We start from the raw sequence: 20,805 nt of genomic DNA on the forward strand, positions 1-20,805 counted from the left end.
GCAAGATGAGCCCCAGACCTTAAAAATGCCCAGAATGCATCCTACACCCCACTGAGACATCCCAGGATGAGACCCATTCCCCTCAAAGCACCTCAAGGTAAGTTGCACACCACCAAAAACATGCCAAGATAAGCCTCATACTCTGGAGATATATCAGGCTGAGCCCTCTAAGCCCTCCAGAACAGCCCAGGATGAAGCCCATATTCCCTCCAAAACCTCCCAGGATGAGTTCCATAACCTGAGGACATCCCAGAACTAACCCCATACTCCCACAAGACATCTCTAGATAACCACCAAGACAGCCCAGGATGAGACCTTGAAGGTGTTTCAGGATTAACCCCATACAATACCCAAAGACAGTCCTGGATAAGCCCCACACACCCCAAAACATTCCAGGATGAGGCCCATACCCTGCCCCCCTTCCCCCCAGGACAGTGAGAGCCCATGGTCATGGGTCACCACCATCCTGTGGGGCCAACAATGCTCTCAGCAGAGCACCAGGAGGAGCTGGGCAGGTGAGACACCCTAGAGTTCCATCAGCTCTGGATTAAGAGAGAACATCCAGCTGCAGCTGAATGATCTGGGGGTCCCTGACCTGCAAGACACCCCGGAGTTAGATTAATTCCTGGGTGCTGCCCCATGGAGAGGGTCTGTTTCTACAGGTGGGAAGCACTGGGTGCTATGGGAGAATAACAAAGAGATGGGTTTTCCTTCTTTTCCCTCAGCTTTCTCCTGTAATGGAGCAGCAAAATCCAGCAGAGATCTCCAGCCTTCCATGCCAGAGAACTTGGTCTAGCACACATTTGCAGCCAGGTCACATTTTCATCCCTCATGCACACTGGCACGGAGCAAACAGAAAACAGAACACAGCTTATCTTTATCTGAAGGACTCGCCAGTGTCCTCCCCAGCTCCTGCTATCAATGAGCAGCTGCTAATTCCCTCCTGCCTGAAATTCTCCCTGGGATTTGCAACAGCAAGGTCTGTTCTTTCAGTGGCAGGTGAGACCCCACACTGGAATTCTCCCAGATTGCCTCAGTGGAATTGGAATTAGAGGCTCACCCCATGGAGAACGTGCCAGTGTCACTCTTTTGAAGAGGATGGCTAGGAATGAACACAACTGTCCCAGAAAATTCCCTAAGGATAAAGCATGAGGAGCATGTACATCATTTAAGATAAGCAGGAGAGGCAGCAGGAGGACATACACCTTCCAGGAGGATTGGGAAGTCCTGCCAGCTGGACTTTGCACTCTCAGAAGGAGAAGAAACTGAGCTACCTTGATGAGCAGCAGAGATAAATCCCACCCAAGCTCCAACAGCCTCATTCTCTGTAAATTCTCCCTTTGGCCCCTAAAGGATGCCCTTTTAAAGGAACAGTTTTATCCACTTGGGGTTGGAGCTTGGGCAGTCTGAGGATGAGACAACTTCTGCTGCAAACCTCTTTTGAGTACACACCAGGCTTTGGGTGTCAGGTTTAGACCTCTGGGTGGGTGGAGGTGGCCCAGTTCCAGCTCTCCCACAGGCTTAGGGGAAATCCCACCATAAAACCAGGCAGAAGCTACCAAGATTCCCACAATGGGAGCAGACATTGCACACACTCAGCCTCAGAAACAAAAGTAAAGTTCAGCTTGGGGTAGTCAGAATTGTTAAGGAAGATGCCTCAAGGTACTTCATTGTGTCCATGACTGGAAGACTTCAGACTAAACAGCCTTTGGAAGCTCATCAGAGACAAGACGTGCTTCATTACCCACCCACATATGTTTAAGACTTCCCCACCATATCCGTCCCACGTGTACACCAATCTCTACTTCCCTATCAGGATAAGCTCTGAATTATCTTCCCCACCACATCCCTTCTTTCCTAGCCCATTCCCCTCCCTATGTGCTCAGGTGTGTGCTCAGATCCCCTCTCCAAGCATTCCTTTCTCCTCCTCCTTGATCCTCTGCGCATCCCTCCCTTCTCCTTGCCTTTTGCCAGATCCCTGTCCCAGGCCAGGGGTCTCTGCCCAGCAATGCCCATAGGACCACTGTGCATCCAACATAAGCTGCTCCAGGACCTAGAGGAGCTCATTCATCACCTTTTTATTTTATTTCAAGCACTGTACAGAACGTGCCCTAGACAAAATCCCCCCCGCCAGGTGCTCCCAGCGCCCCTGTGCCCTGCCTCGGCCCCTGCCATGACCCAGCACCCACCACTGCCAGGGGGGAGGCCAAAATAAGTTACACCCACCCATCCCCGTGCTCCCGGGCACCGGGACAGGGCGCCATCGGCCCCTTGGCGCCAGCCCTGCCGCTGCCCGTGTCACCCAGAGTGCCCCGCACCAGGGTAAGCGATCGCTTCCAAAGCCACGGCATGAGGCCCTGCCCATTCCCGGCACAACCGGCTGCAGACCCCACCCCCAGCTCCCGGGGCTCAGCAGAGCATGTCAGCTTCCGTGGGCAGCGGGGAGCACCTGCAGGGAAAGGATGAGGTTGGAGTGTCAGGCTGCTGATCTGTCCCAAAGAAGTGGGAGCAAAGGCACCAGGATCAGCTCAGCCCAGCAGATATCTGGAGATAATTCCAAAGGGCGATGGAAGCAGTGAGCCCCCAGTGCTGTCTGCTCCTGTCGCCCTGGGGGATCCCCAGGAGAGCCATTCCAGGCAGTACTCACTCAGCCATCTTGGTTGCCAGGTGGTAAACAGTCTGCTTGTCCAGGTAGCGGCAGAAGAGCAAGACAAGGTTGCTGGGCAAGAAGAGAGGCTCTGCCAGCGAGGCTGCAGGCAGGCGTGACAGCTCCTGGGACATCAGGTACACCGTGTCCGTCCTGGGGGCACCAGCACAGGGGGTGAGCATCCCAGAGAGCAGTGACAAACCCTCCCCCCAGCTCACACTGTCCCTCACCATGCCTCGAAGTCCCCTCTGCATGGCTTCAGTGGCGCATGTGAGGACAGCAGCCTCTCTCCGTGGCTCAGGAGGGAATAGAGCAAGGAGATGCCAAACTGCAGGAAAGCACCAGGAGTGTCACAGCCAGCAGCAGTGGCACCCCAGGGACACAGTCAGGCTTCAGGGCCAAGTACCTGGTTCTTCAAGGCCATGGTGAGGGGGAGCTCCGAAGACTCGGGTAGAGGCCGGGTGAGCTCCTGCAGTACCTCGATGAGTTTGCTGAATGTCATCTCACCCACCACCTCATTCAAAGGGCTGTAGAGCAGGGGGAGAGACTGGGCAGGGCAGAGGGGAGAGCAGGAATCAGATCCTTTCACCTGTCACAGCCACACCCCCATCCCAGCACTTGGAGGGGAGGGTCACTGCCACCAGCACTGCTGGTGGCTGACTCCTGGAGGCCTTCTCCTCCCCATGGATGGGAAGGGGCTCCTGTCTCATGCCAACCCCACAAGGCAGGCCCCCCCCTCATTGCCCAGGGTGCCACCCCCAGCAAGAACAGAGGGGGAAGGAGACAGCTCAGGTCATCCCTGCCCTGGCTGGAGGTGCTTACCTCATCCAGCACATCCTTCTTCATGAGGAAGGGCAGATGGTAGGTGATTGCCAGCAGAATCTTCTCCCTTTGCTCCACAATCAGGTGGGGCAGCAGCCGGGCCACGAGCTTCTTGCCCTTCCGCACACACAGCAGTTGCAGGAATTCATCTTCTGCCTCCCTGGGAACAAAGGCTCCATTGGCACAAATCCTAAGGGACCTGGAGCATCTCTGCCCATCCAAAAGGATCAGTATCAGCTCCACTGGAGGACAAGGTTCACAGGCTGGGCAGCACATATTGCTGCCATGTCACATGCAGTGACATACAGAAGGAAGGACCCAATCCTCCTGTGACCCAGACCTGCTCATCAGTGACCATCTCAGATCCACAAGGACCAGGACATGCTGCCTGCTCCCCTTTCCCACAGCACAGACTCACTCTTCACTGCTGCAAGTCCTGATTTTCAAGGCTTGGTAGATGCTCTCCACTTTTTGGCTCTTCTGCTCCTGCTTCTGGGGCTGTTGCTCCCCCAGGGACATTTTCTGTTGCACCTCCTCTACTTCCAGCAGCTGCAGGAAGAGCTGGAGAAATGACACAGGCTATTGAGGAAGCTTGGACATCTTCTACCAACTGCTATTCAGGACCCTGCCTAAGTAGACATCCCCTTAGAGGAATCCCTGGATGAAAACAGAAAACCTGGACCACGCTACCCTTCCTAAAATCACCACTTGCTCACCTTCTCAATCCTGTGCAGCGCCCGCAGCCGGTTGGTCCCTGCAGCCTTTGGGAGGGTAGAAAGGAAGGCACAAAGGTTACAGCCATCCCCAGACACTGCCACCAGCCCAGCACTGGGCCAGCTGCTCCCTGGGGATCTGAGGTGACTTCAAGACACAGAGTAGTCCCATGGGGAAACCAGAGCCCAATCCTACCCCTTGGCCAAGCACAAGCTGCCACTGCTGAGGTGGTGCCTCCTCCAATTGTGTGCCCCATCCCACTGCTCAGGGCAGCTCCTGTAGCAGCATTCTTGGCAATTCAGGGCCCCAACCAGCCCAGCTTCCCTTCACCTACCTCCTCCTCCACAAGGGAGTGGTGCACAGCATCAATGGCCCGGCGAGGGCTGTAGCAGGTGGACACCGTGACCTGGCCCAGCGACCCTGCGATGCGCACCACTGCGGAAGGGAGGGAACACGGTGACACCACGTCCCAGAGCTCCTCACCCAGCCCCCCCAACGCCTGCCCCAGCTCCTCACCAGAGTCATAGGTCTCCACTTTTTGGATGAACGGCGTGACCAGCTTGGGGGGCTTGTTGCGCCTGCTCAGCAGCTCCTCCTCCTCCTGCTTGCGCTCCAGCCGGTGGTAGTAGGTCTGTAAGGACAGGAAAAGCCAGGAGTCCCCTCCACCAGTCCTGAAGGGTTTCTCCAGCTCCCAATGCCCCACCCTGAGGGGAACAAGCTGCAGGTGCTGCCAGCAGGAGCTCACCTGGTAGTAGTAGTCATCGTCTATATTCTCACTCTGCAGCTGCATCATCTCCACCTTGACAACCCAGTCCTTCTCCTTGGAAGTCATCAGCCCAGCATAAGGGTCCACTTTCCGAGACCACAGCTTCTTGGGGGAGACACTGGCACAGGAGAAGAACTCAGCCCACTGTGCCCACCCAGAGCCCCCCTGCCCTGCACCCAAAAGACCCCCATACCTCTGCACCTGCCTGCCCTGCCGCTGCATCAGGATGCGCTGGTGCTGGGGGTGCAGCTGGGTCATGTGGCTGGGTGTGCTGCAGGGGACACCAGAAAGGGGTCAAGGGAGGGTTTGGGACACCTCCAGCTGCTCTGTAGGACCCCTCCAGTCCCACCCCAACATCCCACTCCTGCTACCTGAAGTTCAGCTGGCCCGTGGCTGAGGGGCTGAAGAAGAGAGCAGGGTCCAAAGAAGAGGCCACGGGCCTGAAGTGCATGCCCAGGGCCCGTGGTGGGCTGCCCACGGTGGGGGACCCAGGCTGGAAAGGGCTCGGAGGCGCATACCCTGCTGTCTGAGAGGGAGAAAGGAGAGCAAGGGTCTGAGCCTTGCCCTGGAAGCATCCCAGGGTGGTCAGCCAGCTCTGTGCTGCCTTCTGACTCCCATCCCTCTGGCCAAGTGCTACCCGCAGACACTGCCACTGTCCTTATCCCCTGCCACTCCAGGGTCACCTCAGTGGGGCCACAGCAGTGGCTCAGAGCCCACCACGTTACCTGGTTGGGAGTGAAGAGTGCAGGGGGTCTGCAAGCTGGCGGGAAGGGTTGAGGAGAGCACGGAGAGCGAGGAGATATCAGGGGTGCCTGGTGCAGAGCAGGAGACAGGAGGTGCCACTCAGACAAGCCTGTCCTTGAGGCTGCACCTCCAAGGAGGGGAGGCAGAGAAAGAAGGGATGCAAGAGCACCCCCAAACCTGTTACCTGCTGGAGAAAGCACTGGGGGAAAGGCTTGGGGGACATCAGTCTTAAGTCAGGGCACTTGAGGCGGGAAGAGCCCCCATAGCTCCTCTGCACAGGAGAGCCAAGGAAGTCGAGAGCCATGTTAGTAGATGGTGGAGGTCTCTCCAGGACCTGGAGGATGGCTTTATCCTGTGGGGAGGAGGCAGCAGCAGGTGGGAACAGGGCACAGCTGAGAACAGTTTAGCTCCCTCAGCAACAGTCAGCTCACTAAAACTTTTGGTCACTGCTCAAACAAGACCAGCAGGGCTCCCATCCTCGTAGTGTGGAGCAGCTGGAGACCCATGGGAACACCCAGCATGAGGGTTCCAGTCCCCCCAATCTCAACAACTTTGCCTTCAAACCCAGGCTCTGCTTTGGGTGGGCACTCACAGCCTTGGCACCCAAGACACATCTGTGCACCTCCCAGAGCCATTTGGAGATGCCCCAGGAGTACCAAATCCCCTGTGAGACCCTTGTTCCAGAGCTGTGGGGAGCCCTTAGCCACTCCCTGAAGGGCTGGCTGGAGGTACCCACCTCCAGCATGAGGTGGCGTGGGACACTGCCAGGGCAGGAGCCCCATGCCGTGGGATCCATTGCCAGCTGGAAAACAAGAGAGATGTTGGCATAAGCCAAGTGAACAGGAGGAGAGAGCAGGGGACACCACAGGAGCCACCCTGCCTCATCACCAGATGGGTGGGGACATTTTTACCACATCCTCCTTGTCAAACTCTTCCCAGCAAGTCCCAATCCCGCTGTCCAGCACTGCGGAGTCCTGGCTCTGCAAGGAAAGAGGAGTTAAAGGTCTGCCTCCCTGCCCCAGTGCCCTCTGTGGGGCAGGACCCACAGGTGTGGGGATGGAGGGGAGAGCAGCAGGACCCCCTGTCTGCTCACACATCACCTCCAGTGTGGGTTTGCTCCGCACAGCTCTCATCACTGCTGGGTCTCCCAGTTCACTGGGCTCCTCAAAGCACTCCTGATCTTCCTCCTGTTCCTCAGTCCCCAGCTCCTCTACCTCTTCCTCCAACTGAGAGCTAACCTGCTCCATCTCTGGCTCCATCCCACCTTCCTCCTCGGCCAGCTCCTCCAGCTGCTCAGCTGCTCTTCCAGTGGCCACCTCTGGTACCACCAGGAGTTTTGGGACATCCTCCTCTGTGGAGTCTCGGTCTTAGAGGGGGGAAGCAGTGCACAGCAGGGTGGGTGAACACTTAGGCAGTGCCCACCAGGATGTCTGCTCCCCCCGAGTGCTAGCAGGTTTCTCCAATACCAGGACTCCCCTGAGGTCTTACCTATCCCAAAAGTCATCTCGTTGTACAGGTCGAGCTCCTCATCCTCCTCAGCCATCTCTTCCAGCAGAAGTGCATCTTCCACCAGCAGAAAATCTTCGATAATCTGTATTTGGAAGCAGCAGATTCCTCTCTAAGGGAGAGGTAACCCTAGCCTAACTCCTAAAGTGGGGGGCACCCAACCGCCCCCTCACTCTACTGGTGGTGCCAGGCAACCCCCGGGGCTCACAGCTGGAAAAGGGAAAAGCAGGAGCCAGCGGCACTGCCAGCGAGGACAGGACGCGCCGCTCAGCCCACGGATGCTGCCGGCAGCAGCGAACGCCGGCACGGAACGGCAGCAGCGCAGCTGGGCTGAGACACCTTTAGGCTTCAGAGCGAACACTCGCTACGAGGGCACGGGCGGCACGCGAGCACAAGGCAGGGAAGAGCATCCCCCAACACCTCCAGGGCAGAGTCTGCTCCGAGACCGACCGCGCCGGGGAGCGCCAGCCCTGGAGAACGAACACGGCAGAGGGAGCGGGACACCGGGAGGCGGCAGCGGGCAGGGGTTAGCGGAGCAGGGCAGGCACTCACAACGCGCTCGCCGCCCTCCGCCATTCCGCGGTGCCGCCTCCTCCCGCTCACCCACCCTCCGTCCGTCCGTCCCGGGTCCCTGTACGGGGCCACACTGCCCCCACCGCCCCTTTTATGGGCCGCCCCCGCCGCCCCGGCATGCGCCTGCCGTACAGCATGGCGGCTCCCAGCGGCGCCCCGCGCCTGCGCACTGCGCTGGATGAAGAGCCCCCGGTGCTGGGGGGGCGGTAGGGATGGAGGGGTTCCGTGACCGCACCTGCGGCTCTCGGGGTGCAGAACAGCCCAGCCCGGCTTTCCCCGCTTCCCCCGTCGTGCTGTTCTCAGAGCTGATATCCCTCTGAGGAGTTATGGAAAACTGGTAGGATGTGGTCTGTCGGGATTGAATATTCTGGTGGGTAACACCGTGCACAGGTGTCAACACTAACGCTATAAATGTCTGCATCCCACAAAGCATAGCATCCCTGAATACCAGGAGCACCTTGGTCATGTCACCCACTCCCAAATAATTCTCCCAATATTCTGCTAATAAAAGCAGAAATGTCCCAAAAGTGTAAGATTTGGCTACTCCAACCAAATCATTGTTGCTTTTGATAAACATCACATCGAAGAGTTATGCTTCTCTTTACTGGGAAATTCCAACAGGTGGTGTGGGTTAGAGTCATTGCCAGGGATTCACATCCCAAAGAGCCCATGGAAAGGATCCATGTCCTGCCATCCTATCCCCGAGGGGAGGGTTGGGTTCACCCCTGGGACAGCTGGACTGGGACTCCTGCTGTGGTGACCCTAACAACAATTCTGCCACCGATAGAGCACTCAGGGATTATTTCTGCCAGAGCCCTGAGATCCCTGATAAGGCTCTGGCCACAGCTGCATCTGTTTATCCCACACTGAGGAAAACATTGAGTGTTTTCAGCTGCGTGGTTGGCACTGCTCACTGAGTAGCCAGCATACCCAGCAGGAGCTGGGCCAGTGGGAACTGATAACAAGTGTTTTCAAGATTTTCCTTTGCTTGGCCTCTCCTGATTTACCTGCTGCCTTTGGGGTGTTCACATACATGCTTTATTAATTTCATTTGTGTTTTAATGAGGTACATTAAGAGGTCCTAAAGGGACTTGGTGTTTTGGTACTTACACCATGCTGCTGTTTTCTCCCCACTAGCAGTGACTTTCTTTTCCCTTTATTTTCCTTCCAAGCAGCACTACTGGGACACTCAGTGGCATTCCTAGCCTTGGTGGACTTTGGTGCTCGCAGTTCTTCTGGAAGAGGCACCAGAAAACCTGTTTCTTTGGTGTCAGAATTCTCATGTTTTATGTCAGGGAGTCTCTGCTGTGCTCCAACAACAGTCAATTTCCCTACAGCTGTTGGAATGAGACATACCACACAGGTTTTGAAAGAGGTTAAAAAAGGAAGGTGGATGGCTTGCTCCACCATAGGTTGTTGGTGCAATACCGGCCATGGATGCAAAATCTTCTGCAAGAGGTGACTTTTACCCCCATTTAGGTTGGAAGGGCTCTCTGTGACCATCAATTCAAATCATTTCTCCAGCACTGCCGAGGCCACCACTAACCCATGTCCCCAAGTGCCACATCCATAGGGCTTTTAAATCCCTCAAGGGATGAGGACTCCACCACTGCCCTGGTAGCCTGTGGCAAGGCTGGGCAGCCCGTTCAGAGAATTATATTTCTCTAATATGCAGTCTAAACCTTTCGTGGTGCTACTTGAAGCTGTTTCCGGTTGTCCTCTCCTTTGTTCCCTGGGAGCAGAGCACAACCCCACCTGGCTGCCCCCTTCTGTCAGGGAGTTGTAGAGAAAGAAGGTCCCCTCGAGCCTCCTTTTCTCCAGGCTGAGCTCCCCCAGCTCTCTCAGCTGCTCCTGGTGCTCCAGCCGCTTCCCCAGCTCTGTTCGCGTCCCTGGACACGCTCCAGCTCCTCAATGTCCTTCTTGGAGTGAAAGGCGGAGAACTGCTCCCAGAATATGGGGTGTGGCCTCAACAGTGTCCAGCACAGGGGCCGGGCGCTGCCCTGGGCCTGTGGCCACACCGGGGCTGGTTCAGGGCAGGTGCCGTTCCCCACCCGGGCTCACGTCCAGCCGCTGTTTCCCGACGGCCCAGGATCCCTGCCGCGGTTTCTCCCCCCACCAAGTGCGGAAGTGAAAGCGAAAGCGCTTCTACGCTGGCTCGCACAACCCCAGAACTCTCGTTCTACCTGGAAACTGATGACGTAGAGGCCGCTCCGCGCCACGATTGGCCGTGGGTTCCGGAGGCTATAAAAGGCGGAGTATCGGGAAGGGGTGGGGCATTCCGGGAAACGGCGAGGCAGCGAGGAGCAGCGATGGCGCGGGGGGTCCTGGCACTCGGGGTGTTGGCTCTGCTGGCGCTGCTCGGCCTGGGGGCGGCCGCTGGTGAGTGTCTGGGGTGGCGCGAAGGGTCCTGACGGGGGTGAGGGGCTGCGAGGTCCCGGCGGGTCCGGGTCACTGTGGCCGGGTGGGTGGGCGAGTGTTGGCATTGAGGCGATGCCCGAGGCAGTCCCGCTTCTCACGCGCCCTCGCCCCTCTCTCCAGAGGCGCCGAAGGTGGAAGTGTACGCCCGTTCACGCGCCGAGGAGGGAAAGGAGAACATCCTCCACTGCTTTGTCAGTGGCTTTCACCCACCCAAGATTGACATCGAGCTCCTGAAGAACGGGCAGCCCATTCCCGGCGTCAAGTACGGGGATTTGTCCTTCAACGAGAAGTGGCAGTTTCAGCGCCTGGTCTATGTGCCCTTCACCCCCACAAGGGATGACATCTTCTCTTGTAGGGTGAAGCATTCCACCATGCCGGAGCGACGCGATTACAAGTGGGGTATGCTCTGCCTTCCCTCCTGCCTGCTGGAGCTCCTTGCTTTATATCCATGCTGTCTCTGTTCCTTTTCCTGGGAAGCGGGTGTTGTAATGGAGTGGGGTTTGAAGGTCTTGTGTTAGAGCCAGAAAGCTAACTTGGCTTTAGCCAAAAAGGTTGTTACACATACCTGTAAAGGATTCAGGGAGGACACGGGCTGGTGTTAATCCATAGGGATTTGGTGATGCCGTGTCACCTGATCTCTGCCTTGATGAATTTAACTGGAAGGCGATGGATCATGCAGTCAATTTTTGCTTTATATTGTGTGAGTATAAAGAAGGATGCAGCAGTCAGGGCTGATGGTGTTGACCTAGCCTGAGCTACAGGTGAAGCTAACTCTGGTTGCCACACTGGGGCTGTTTGTGGGGGGAGCCTTGTGGGGACAGGGGATGGGGGGTGCCATTAGCCCCCTAGTCTAACGCTCTGCTTTTTTTTCCTGCAGAACCAGACTTCTGAGCTGTGTCTGGGATAATCCATGGTGAGTGCCGTGCTGGTAAGGGAAACACAGACCCATTTCTGTAGGGAGGGGGGTTTGAAAAGCTGAGGAACAGAAGCAGCCAAAGTAGATCATATTTGGGGCACAGAAAAAACTCTTCCCACACCCTTTCTGCCCACTATTTTGGTCTGATTTTGGCCATCCTGTGCCTACAAGAGTCATTTGCTCCTAAAAAAGGAGAACTGTGGAGAAAATCTTCCCTGCGTGTTGTTGCTGTGTCAGGTAGATACCGCAGAGAGTTGTCACAGGTCCCCTAAAGCTCCCTCAGGCCCTGAAGTGCTGTTTTCTGTCAGGGGAGGAGCAGGAAGTCACTGTACCCAAGGTCCCTGTGCCTCAGGGTGGGTGGCAGGCTGGTTAACCCTGTGGCAGAGCAGCACCCTGTGGGATTCATGAGGCACCAACCAGAAACACTTTTGGGTTTATTCACCGGTGTCTCAGTCTGAGGACTCCGAGTTCTTCAAACCATCTGTGTGTAACTGATCTGGATGTAGCAAGGGGGAAATTCTAGTTTAACGCTTGATAGGGAAAAGAAACTGAATTTGTGGCTCAACTGATGTAATGCTGGTTGAAACAGCTAAATTATGTGCCCTGTTAGAGGCTGGATAATGATTAACTGTTCCTAGGACAAGCCTTGACAGAACCCTTATATGAAATGCCCCAGTTCCTGCAGAGCTATGAAAAGTTGTATACAGTCACTCCTCTGGTCTGTCACTCACCTTTGGGCAGTGGGGGTGTGAGCCTGGCCCCTGGGCAGGGTCTGGAATGTGCTGTGCTCACACAGCACCATGGCTTTGGTTGGTGGGACATTGGTGAGGGATGCCATGTCTAGCTGGAGGGGGGATATGGGTGACTTCACTGTGGTCTGGGGATGAGGCTTCACTGAGCTGGCATGGAAAGAGTTGAGAGCAGGACAGACTCCTCCCTGGGGTGGAGAACAAGGATCCTCTTGACTTGTTGGACTCTGAACTCCACCAAGGAGGGGACAGAAAAGTCCTGCAGTTTCTGCAGGATTTTTACCTGAATCTCACTGGAAGGTGGTTCTGCAGGGATGCTGCAGTCAGACTGCTCTGAGGAAACTGGTTTTTAGTTCTAAAATAATCGCAGTTGAAGGTATCACTAGAGTGACTGATATCAATCTACCTCTCCATGCAGATTTGAGACATTCTTCTTGCAAGTCAAAGTCTTCTTGAGCTTCTGTCCATTCTTCATCATAGCCACAAGACTGATCAACTTCCTTTCAGAAATTTGCTAATAAGCCTTGTTAAAAATACTACTTAGCCACAGCATCAAGGGGGCTCCGCAGGCCTTTTGAGCGTGTAGCTAATAATGCCCCCACTGCTGCTTAAAAAATAATGATAACTTTTCACTGCTCAAAATTTTGCAGAATTTTTATCCCTTAATAAACTGCTAGTCCTTAAAATGTTTCTTCAGAGTGACTTGACAAGCTGATTTCACAGGCTCTGATGGCCTCTGTGTTGTGGGTGGGTATGTGGCCTTGGTGGCATGATGGGCAGTTGTGCTTTTTTTATCCCACTGAGAAGATGCAAGAACACTTTTCCATCAATAAAACAGAATTAAAGACGTTTTTTTGCTGGTGTGGTATCTGCCTGGCTGGAGGCTCCTGCATGGCTCTGAAGGGAAGGCACAAGGTTTAAAAAGGGATGAAGAACCTTGGGGACACAAGGTGGGACATAGAAGGAGCGATGGCAGGGGATGGTGCTCACTCTAATGGGGAGAACTCTGGCAGATGCCTCTTGGAGTGTGTGGTGTAAAGCTGAGCCTGGGGGAAGCAGATGTGTGTGCTGGTGAATTTCAGTTCTGGTTTTCTCTGTGCTTGAGCCCACGGAGAAGTGCAGTTGGGGCCAGCCCTCTCTTACACTGTGGGGGATTCACACTACCCAAAACCAATGCTGCTGCCATCAGGTCGTTTTTATTTTAACCAGGATCACTTGTGTGGGATCAAGTGATCCTGGTGACTCAGGGCATCTCATGTCTCTTCTTTCGTATATTAAGATTTGCTGTGATGGTGTCACAGAACATACTCTTGGGATTTTTGATTGATATTGTCTTGTTCCATAGCTATTTTTGTTATAACCAGTGTTTTTGTTAGGGATTAGGCAAATCCAGGCTGTTGCACATGCAACACCCACATGGTAGGTTGCTGAGGGGCAGGGCCCTGTGACGGGAATCCCTTTTGCGATTCATCAGGCAGGACAGGCAGGGCTGTCGGGGCTGGGGGCTTGTGCACAGTGCTCATGTCAGCACGGGACTGCAGGACACAGCTCAGCCTGCAGCACCAGATACACTCAGGCAGGCCCAGCAGTGCTCCCTGTGTGAGAGAAGGTGGCCTTGGAGAGAGGAAAAGGTTTCAGCCTCTCTCCCAGACACCCCAGTGGAGGAGCAGCACTGGGTGCTGTGTGAGCCAGAGGAGCTGTGGAACATGTCCTGGCCTCCTCCCCTGGATCATGAAGGGCCACCAAAGTGCTTTCCACCACCTCAGCTCCACCTTTCCTATCCTCAAGAGCACCAGAATAATTGTTGGGTAACCACTCCACCAAGAGAGCTTCACCCTAATTAGGACAGGAGTGGAGATAACTGCAGAAACTGAAGATTCAGTGGCGGCAATGTGGAGTCACCCTGTCTCCAAAGGACCCATCATCATCTTCCTACACTGGGGAGGTTTGCTCTGATTGCATCTGTGGGATTTTTCTGTTCCTACTTAGGAAACACTTTGACAGTTTACTTAAAAATCCCCTGTCTGTGGGAAAACAACACGTGACCACACCAGAGGCTCATTTCCTGTAACTGCTGGATTTCAGGACCATGTCCAGAAATACTTTCTCTGTTTTATCCAGCGTCCTTGGGCTACTGAGGTACTCAGGATCTTGCTGTGCTGCTGCTGCTGCTGGCAACAGTTCCCAGGGGACGGGTTATCCTGAGGGATATCTTGGGAAGCTTCAAGCATGAAACAAGCCTCATTAGTGCTTTATGAAACAAAAGCAATTTTTCTGCAAGCAGTTTCCGGAATCAGCAAAATGCAAGGGTTTTTCTGAGAAAAGCTTCTGCGAGAACAAGGATCGAGTCCAACTCCTAGCTCTACACGGAGACCCCAAAACCCCGCCCTGTGCCTCAGCGTGTTTTCCAAGTGCCCTTTGAGCCCTGTCAGGCTTGGGGCTGCCCTGGGGCGCTGTTCCAGTGCCTGGCCGCTCTGTGGCTGTGGGGGAAGAACCTTTCCCTAATATCCAGCTCCCTGACGCAGCTCCAGCCATTCTCCTTCTCGCCGGGCTTCCCCTCACGGCCCTCCCGCCTCCTTCCAGCCCCTCACGGCCGTTCCCGCCCTCGTTTCCCCTCAGGGCGGTTCCTGCCTCCTTTCCAGCCCCTCACGGCCGTTCCTGCCTCGTTTCCAGCCCCTCACCGCCGTTCCTGCCCTCGTTTCCCCTCACGGCCGTTCCTGCCTCCTTTCCAGCCCCTCACGGCCGTTCCCGCCCTCGTTTCCCTTCAGGGCAGTTCCCCTCAGGGCGTTTCCCGCCGCCCCCCAAGTCCCTCACGGCCGCTCCCCTCACGGCCGTTCCCGCCCTCGTCTCCTCTCAGGGCGGTTCCCACCTCCCCCCACTCCCTCACGGACGCTCCCGCCCCCGTCTCCCCTCAGGGCGGTTCCCACCTCCTTCCAGCCTCTCAAGGCCGTACCCCTCAGGGCGGTTCCCTCTGTCCTCTCCTCCCCTCAGGGCGGCTCCCGCCGCGATGTTCCGCGGACGCTGTGCTTGGTTCTCGCAGAGCGTCAGCCCGGGCCCGCGGGGGCTCTGGGGTGAGGGGGGAGACCACGGCCAAGTCCAGGGGAGCTTCGGGGCACGGAGCTGGCAAGAATCCGCGGGGGAACTGGCAGGAGGACGGTCCTGTCACCGCTCAGGGGGAATTAGGAGGGGGGCACGGCAGTGGGGACACAGCCCTGTCACCCCTTCGTGGGACTGAGACCCACGCAACAGGGCAGAGCATGAGTTTGGCCAGTCCACGGTTCCCCCACACTGGGGAAAAACCCTCAGGGGAGCAATGGGAGTCCCACAGCCATGGGGAGCTGTCACAGCTTCCACTTCAGGGCGGCCCCACACGCAGCTGTCCCACCCCGGGTCACCCCCAGGTGGGACCCCCTGGATGCCCAGGCTCACCTGGCTCCCTGTCCCCCGCAGCAAACGGTGGCGGGACCACTGCCCACTGGCTGGATGCCGACTACCTCTTCAGCAGCGATGCTGCCCACCCCGACACTCGCAGGTGGGCAAAGGGGGCTTTAATGTATTTAGTGAAAAGTGTTTCATGGATATTGACATCCTGTAAAATTCAAGGGTGTGTTTTTAAAGTGGCGACATGGGTCTATCATTGCCCGGTGGGCTCAGGAAAACTCACACCCACACTAAGCTTTAGAGGGACAGAATAGAGAAAAACTGTCCATGTGTTGAGGGGGGCTTAACTGTGATATAAATGAAATTAATTGTGCTGGTTTCTTGCTGGCTGTGAATTATCTGCTGGAAAATCAGCATCTGAAACAGAGGTGATACAATTCCCAAGGAAGGAAGCTGGTGCTAAAAAGCCCGGGTGAATTAACGCTAAAAAGGAAGAACTGGGTTAAAAATGGACAGAAAAGGACTGAAATGCTTAATAAAAAAAATAGAGAGCTATGGAACATTTGTACATATATAAGGAAAGTCTTAAGGATCTTCCTCACTTCCTCAGTATCAGTGAGTATTTGTATTTATTCATTTTTTAGTCATGTAAACATATGTATGGGAAATGAAGCTGTGATGTTTCTTTTAGGCTTTGCTAGGCTGGACTAAGTAGTTTGTTTTTAACACACCAGTGCTTAAAACTGGCTTTGAATTTTGGAATCTTTCAGCCACCTGCTCCAGATAAGCGAGGGGAATTCCAGTAAACACAGAATAACAACTTTTCTAATGCAACAACGTGCTGCCAGACCAGCCTGCTTCCCCAGGGGAATTCTGGATAATATATTTATATATCTCATATATATACTGTACTACATAGAGTATACTACACTATATATAGCATATATAGTATATATTATATAGAGTATATATAAACATATATATACTACTACTAATTATAAAATTTTATATATGTGTATATATATATGTGTGTATATATATATATATATATATTCAATATACATTGCTAGATAGTTCCTTGTGAAAAAATGTAATCATTATACACATCCTAAAACCCAGCAAACAAGATTTAATTCTTCTCCAAGGAGGACAGTGAGGGCTGGGGCACCCTCCACCTCCACTTCCTTGCTCAGCTGTGTGAGCAGGAAGCAGTGTGGTGAAGGATAATTATAGAAAATCCTGTATTTACCCTCCCCGAAGTAGTTTCACCTCAAGAGCAGAGTGGGACTGTGTAATCCCTAAAAATATGTTTACCCGTGTCCCTCCTCCAGGCTGCCCCTGGGAGGTGCTGGCAGCCAGGACATGACTGGTAGAGTCTCACAGGTAGAAAATCACAGAAAATTAGGTGCTTTTGGCAAAAAAAATCAGAGCAAGTTTCATGACAACACCCCTCTAAACGTTTTGGTTTTGGTTTGCTTCCAGGTTCTCTTTGGAAACCAGCTCTTTTTCTCTCTTCCAGCATACACGAGAGTCTCAGTTACCTGGAGGGCAGAGCCACGGTCTTTCACTCCTGTTACCTCTCAGTGTGTGCGAGCACCCGAGCTGCAGAGAGGCCCGCGGTGATTCTGGGCCACTTCGTCCTGCCCCCTGCCTGCCTGCATGAAGGTCAGGCAAAAATAATCTTCTGGGGATATTTTCCCATGGAAATCCCCCATGAGTACAGCCTTGGCACAAACTAGAACTGACAGTTACTTGTCCACAGGGAGGGACTTTTCCTTCTGCTTGGGAGTGGCTCTTCCTCCCAGAGGACAGAGTATGATCCGTCTATTATCACAGAATGGCTTGGCCTTGAACATTCCCAGGGAAGGGGCAGCCACAGCTGCTCTGGGAAACCTCTGCCAGGCCCTCACCACCCTTCACAGCCAATAATTTCTTCCCAGTATCCCATTTAACCCTGCCCTCTGTCAGTTTGAAGCTTTTCCCCTTGTCCTGTTACTCCAGGCCCTTGTCCCCAGTCCCTCTTCGGCCCTCCTGGAGCCCCTTTAGGCACTGGAAGGGGCCCTGAGGTCTCTCTGGAGCCTTTTCTTCTCCAGGTGAGCATCCCCAGCTCTCCCAGCCTGACTCTAGAGCAGAGGGTCTTCAGTCCTTGGAGCATCTCCACAGCCTCCTCTGGACTCTCTCCAGGAGCTCCATGTCCTCCTTCTCCTCAAGGCTGCTTTCAATCCATGCTTGCCCACCCTGAATTTGTGTTTGGGATTGCTCTGGCCCACGGGCAGGACCTTGTATTTGGGCTTGTCAGCAGAGGCACCTGCAGGACAACTGCCACAGTCTTTTTTTTTTTGTGCTCTCACAGTCACTAGTTTTGTTGTTCTTGTCAGAAATCAGAAGGAAAATTGGCCGGTTTATTTGGGAGAAGACAGATGCCATTGAAGAACAGGTAAGATGAAAAATTTGTACTACACATGTATGTGCTGGAGGATGAGCTTGTGCTGAGCAGGGAGCTTGCACAGGAATTCGGGAGAAAAAAAGAGCATTTATAATTTTTGGGAAAAGGGGCAGGCAACTCAGGAAGTGTTTAAGGATGTCCTCAGGTCATGCAGAAAGAGGAAAATTAGAGAGGTGAAAGCTCAGTTAGAACTTAATCTGGCCACCTCTGTAAAGGATAATATTTTTATAAATCATTAACAAAAGGAAGACCAAGGAAAACCTCCATTCTTTATTAGAGTGTCCATCACCTAAGACTAGGAAAAGGCTGAAGCACTTACCACCTTCTTTGCCTCAGTCTTCAACACTAAGACTGGTTGGATCAGCACAAACAGCCCCCTGAGCTGGTCAACAGGCATGGACCCCCAGGAATCCAGGAGGAGGCAGTCACTGCCCTGCTGTGCCACTTAGATGCTCACAAGTCCATGGGCCTGGATGGGATCCATCCCAGGGTGAGCTGAAGGAAGAGCTTGCCAAGCTGCTGTCCATCACCTATAATCAGTCCTGACCTCAGTGGGGAGGTCCCAGATGGCAAGGTATCGATGTGATACTCCTCCACAAGAAGGGCTGGAAGGAGGGTCTAGGGAATTAAGAGACCTTTCAGTGTGACCGGTGGCAGGGGAGGTTATGGAGCAGATCACCTCGAGTGCCATCACACGGCAGATCCAGGAAAACCAAGGGATCAGACCCAGCCAGCATGGCTTTAGGAGGGGCACGTCCTACCTGACAAACCTGATTTCCTTTAATTTCCTTTCACCTGGATGAAAGGCTGTGGATGTGCCTACCTGGACACCAGCAAAGCCTTTGACACCATTTCCCACAGCATCTCCTGGAGAACTGCAGCCTGCAGCTGGGACAATTAGTGTCTGGTCACCAGTGGTGTCCCCCAGGGATCAGTGTTGGGCCCAGGCCTATTCAATACCTTTACTGAAGATCTGAATGAGGGGACTGAGTCCACCATTGGCAGATAGACAGTGACACCAAGCTGAGTGGCAGTGTGGTTCTACTGGAGGCTAGGAAGGCTCTGCTGAAGGACCTGGGCAGGATGGATCAATGGACCAGGGTCATTTGTAGGAGGGTCAACAAGGCCAAGGTCTGGGTCCTTTGTGTCATTTTGGCCACAGTAACCCCTGCAGAGCTACAGACTGGGATGAGTGGCTGGAAAGCAGCACAGCAAGAAAGGTCCTGGGAGTGCTGATCAACAGCAGCTGAACATGAGCCCAGGTGGCCAAGAATGCCAGTGGTACCTGGCCTGTGTAGCCAGCAGGACCAGGAAGTGATTTTTCCCATGTACTGGGCACTGCTGCAGTCCCAACTTGAGTGCTGTGTCCAGTTCTGGACCCCTCAATTCAATTCAAGGTGCTGGAGCACATCCAGAGAAGGAACTGAGCCAGGGAAGGGTCTGGAGCACCAGGAGGGAGCTGGGGGGGGCTCAGCCTGTAGAAAAGAGGCTCAGAGGGGACCTTCTGACTGTGCACAACTCCCTGACAGGAGGGTGGAGCTGGGTGGGGGCCAGGCACAGCTCCCAGGGACCAAGGGTCAGGATGAGAGGACACTGCCTTAAGCTGCACCAGGAGAGGTTTATGTTGCACATCAGAAAGAATTTCTTGCCAGAAGGGGTGATTAGGCACTGGAATGGGCTGCCCACAATGACTGGATGGGGCACTCTGGGCCGCTTGGGAAGGTGCTGATTGCTCACTGGCTGGACTTGATGGTCTTTTCCAACCTAACTGATTCTGATTCCTTGTGCTTGTGCTGTGTGTCCCTCCCTGCATGACATCCCAAGGGGGACAGTACTGGAAGGACTGTCTCCCTTGCCCAGACATATCCAGTCTCCCAGCAGGGATTCCAATTGCCACAGGCTGAGCTCAGCCCTTTGATGTGGTGTTTTCCTTCCCCATGTCACTGTCCACTCTCCTCTCAAAGCCACTTCCCAGCACTTTTGAAGCAGGAATGCCCTTAAATTTAAAACTTAACTCTCAATTATGCTTAAAATTATGAGCCCTAAAAATTCATGCACTGGGAATGTGTCCCAGGTGCTCTGCAGGTGACCTAGGGCACAACTGTAACTCATTCTTGTGCTGATATTCCCAGCCCAGCGAAAATCCTACAGAGGAACAAGAAGCAGCAACAAATGGCTGTGAGGAAAAATCAGAGGAGGAAGTGCTAGACCTGGCTGAGAGGTATTTCCCTACCTTGGGTGGTGGGATTCGGATGCACCTCCACCTCCAAGCAATCCTTACACACAGATTTTTTCTCCCCTCCTGATACAGCAGTGAAGAAACAGACTCTGAAGCACCTGCCCAGGGAGAACTTCCATATCGTGCCCTCCAGGAATACCCAGTAAATAACATGGTGACAGGTAAATAAATCCACCTGGAAAGGGCTGCTGCAGATGGAGCAGATGGAGCAGGGGCTCAGTGAGCCCATTCTCCCTCCACAGGCTATGCCTCTGCACGGGACATGAAGAAATATGAGGGGGAACTCCATGACTTTATCCCTGGCACCTCAGGCTATGCAGCGTACTGGGTTCAAAGCAAGTGCAGCATTTACTGCGAGAAGACCAAAATGAAGAGGAAATGGTAAGAAACAGGTGGCTGGAGCAGCAAAAACTTCAATGTAAGAGCTGCAGGATGATTTATAAATTATGCAACTGCAGCTCAGAGCATTCAATGTTATTTAAGTACTGACTACAGTTATAGCAGTAATTACTTAAACTAAATTTCACAACAAACATAAATACAGACATTTTCTCCCAAAACACATATATTTTCTTTTTATTGTGGGGCGGGGGGGTGGTTTAAGCTCTGCTTTAACTAGTTTAAGCAAGTTTTTCTTGAAGGGACAATCCAAGGTCTCCTCTCTTTCATTTAGTCAAGGAATTCTAAGACTTTTCCCTTTCATTTAAGCACTTGGAAGTGACCAATAGGGTTGCAAAAAGCAACTTTTATTATGGTACAGTCTGATCCTCGGGCTGTTCACTTGGAGGAAGCACAGGAAAACCTAGGACAGGCTCCCACGAGCTCCAAGGAGCCACCATGGTTGTTCTCCCACTGCCCCAAAGGCAGGAGAGCCTCTAAAATTA

General features: G+C 53.9%; 3 protein-coding genes and 1 long non-coding RNA gene across 14 annotated transcripts; 2 read left to right on the forward strand and 2 right to left on the reverse strand.

Annotated features, from left to right (window-relative positions):
• Positions 1-2,054: 2,054 nt before the first annotated feature.
• Positions 2,055-9,848, reverse strand: PATL2 (PAT1 homolog 2). 5 transcript variants are annotated; one of them, XM_050978605.1, is made up of 19 exons: positions 9,528-9,848; positions 7,182-7,284; positions 6,794-7,059; positions 6,605-6,673; positions 6,430-6,495; positions 5,878-6,045; positions 5,675-5,761; positions 5,321-5,475; positions 5,143-5,220; positions 4,929-5,067; positions 4,700-4,814; positions 4,518-4,618; positions 4,186-4,230; positions 3,888-4,030; positions 3,470-3,629; positions 3,054-3,194; positions 2,878-2,975; positions 2,648-2,800; positions 2,055-2,449 (listed from the first exon to the last, which is right to left on the reverse strand). In XM_050978605.1, exons 2-19 carry the CDS (start codon positions 7,234-7,236, stop codon positions 2,410-2,412), a joined length of 2,079 nt encoding a protein of 692 aa, XP_050834562.1. In that variant the 5' UTR covers positions 7,237-7,284; positions 9,528-9,848; the 3' UTR covers positions 2,055-2,409. The 5 variants fall into 5 exon arrangements, with proteins under 5 accessions (XP_050834562.1, XP_050834561.1, XP_050834560.1 ...); XM_050978604.1 differs by lacking the exon at positions 9,528-9,848 and adding an exon at positions 8,008-8,515 and having other exon boundaries at positions 6,794-7,044; XM_050978603.1 differs by lacking the exon at positions 9,528-9,848 and adding an exon at positions 8,008-8,513.
• A 138-nt stretch (positions 9,849-9,986) lies between these two features.
• On the forward strand, positions 9,987-12,707 carry B2M (beta-2-microglobulin). 2 transcript variants are annotated; one of them, XM_018913697.3, is made up of 4 exons: positions 9,987-10,151; positions 10,311-10,589; positions 11,068-11,118; positions 12,274-12,707. In XM_018913697.3, exons 1-3 carry the CDS (start codon positions 10,082-10,084, stop codon positions 11,079-11,081), a joined length of 363 nt encoding a protein of 120 aa, XP_018769242.2. In that variant the 5' UTR covers positions 9,987-10,081; the 3' UTR covers positions 11,082-11,118; positions 12,274-12,707. The 2 variants fall into 2 exon arrangements, with proteins under 2 accessions (XP_018769242.2, XP_009088046.2); XM_009089798.4 differs by having other exon boundaries at positions 11,068-11,103.
• LOC127060010 (uncharacterized) lies at positions 12,323-14,896 on the reverse strand. The gene is made up of 2 exons (XR_007778456.1): positions 14,783-14,896; positions 12,323-14,724 (listed from the first exon to the last, which is right to left on the reverse strand). It is a non-coding gene; the product is annotated as an uncharacterized LOC127060010 (long non-coding RNA).
• TERB2 (telomere repeat binding bouquet formation protein 2) lies at positions 14,714-20,801 on the forward strand. Of its 6 annotated transcripts, XM_018913708.3 has the most exons (7): positions 14,714-14,926; positions 15,306-15,387; positions 16,756-16,901; positions 17,615-17,673; positions 19,815-19,903; positions 19,994-20,082; positions 20,164-20,801. In XM_018913708.3, exons 1-7 carry the CDS (start codon positions 14,863-14,865, stop codon positions 20,304-20,306), a joined length of 672 nt encoding a protein of 223 aa, XP_018769253.2. In that variant the 5' UTR covers positions 14,714-14,862; the 3' UTR covers positions 20,307-20,801. The 6 variants fall into 6 exon arrangements, with proteins under 6 accessions (XP_018769253.2, XP_050834565.1, XP_050834564.1 ...); XM_018913707.3 differs by lacking the exon at positions 14,714-14,926 and having other exon boundaries at positions 14,953-15,387; positions 19,997-20,082; XM_050978609.1 differs by lacking the exon at positions 14,714-14,926 and having other exon boundaries at positions 14,963-15,387.
• The last annotated feature ends 4 nt before the right edge of the window (positions 20,802-20,805 follow it).

The sequence above is a fragment of the Serinus canaria genome, chromosome 10 (assembly GCF_022539315.1).
Source record: "Serinus canaria isolate serCan28SL12 chromosome 10, serCan2020, whole genome shotgun sequence".
Classification (NCBI taxonomy): Eukaryota; Metazoa; Chordata; class Aves; order Passeriformes; family Fringillidae; genus Serinus; species Serinus canaria.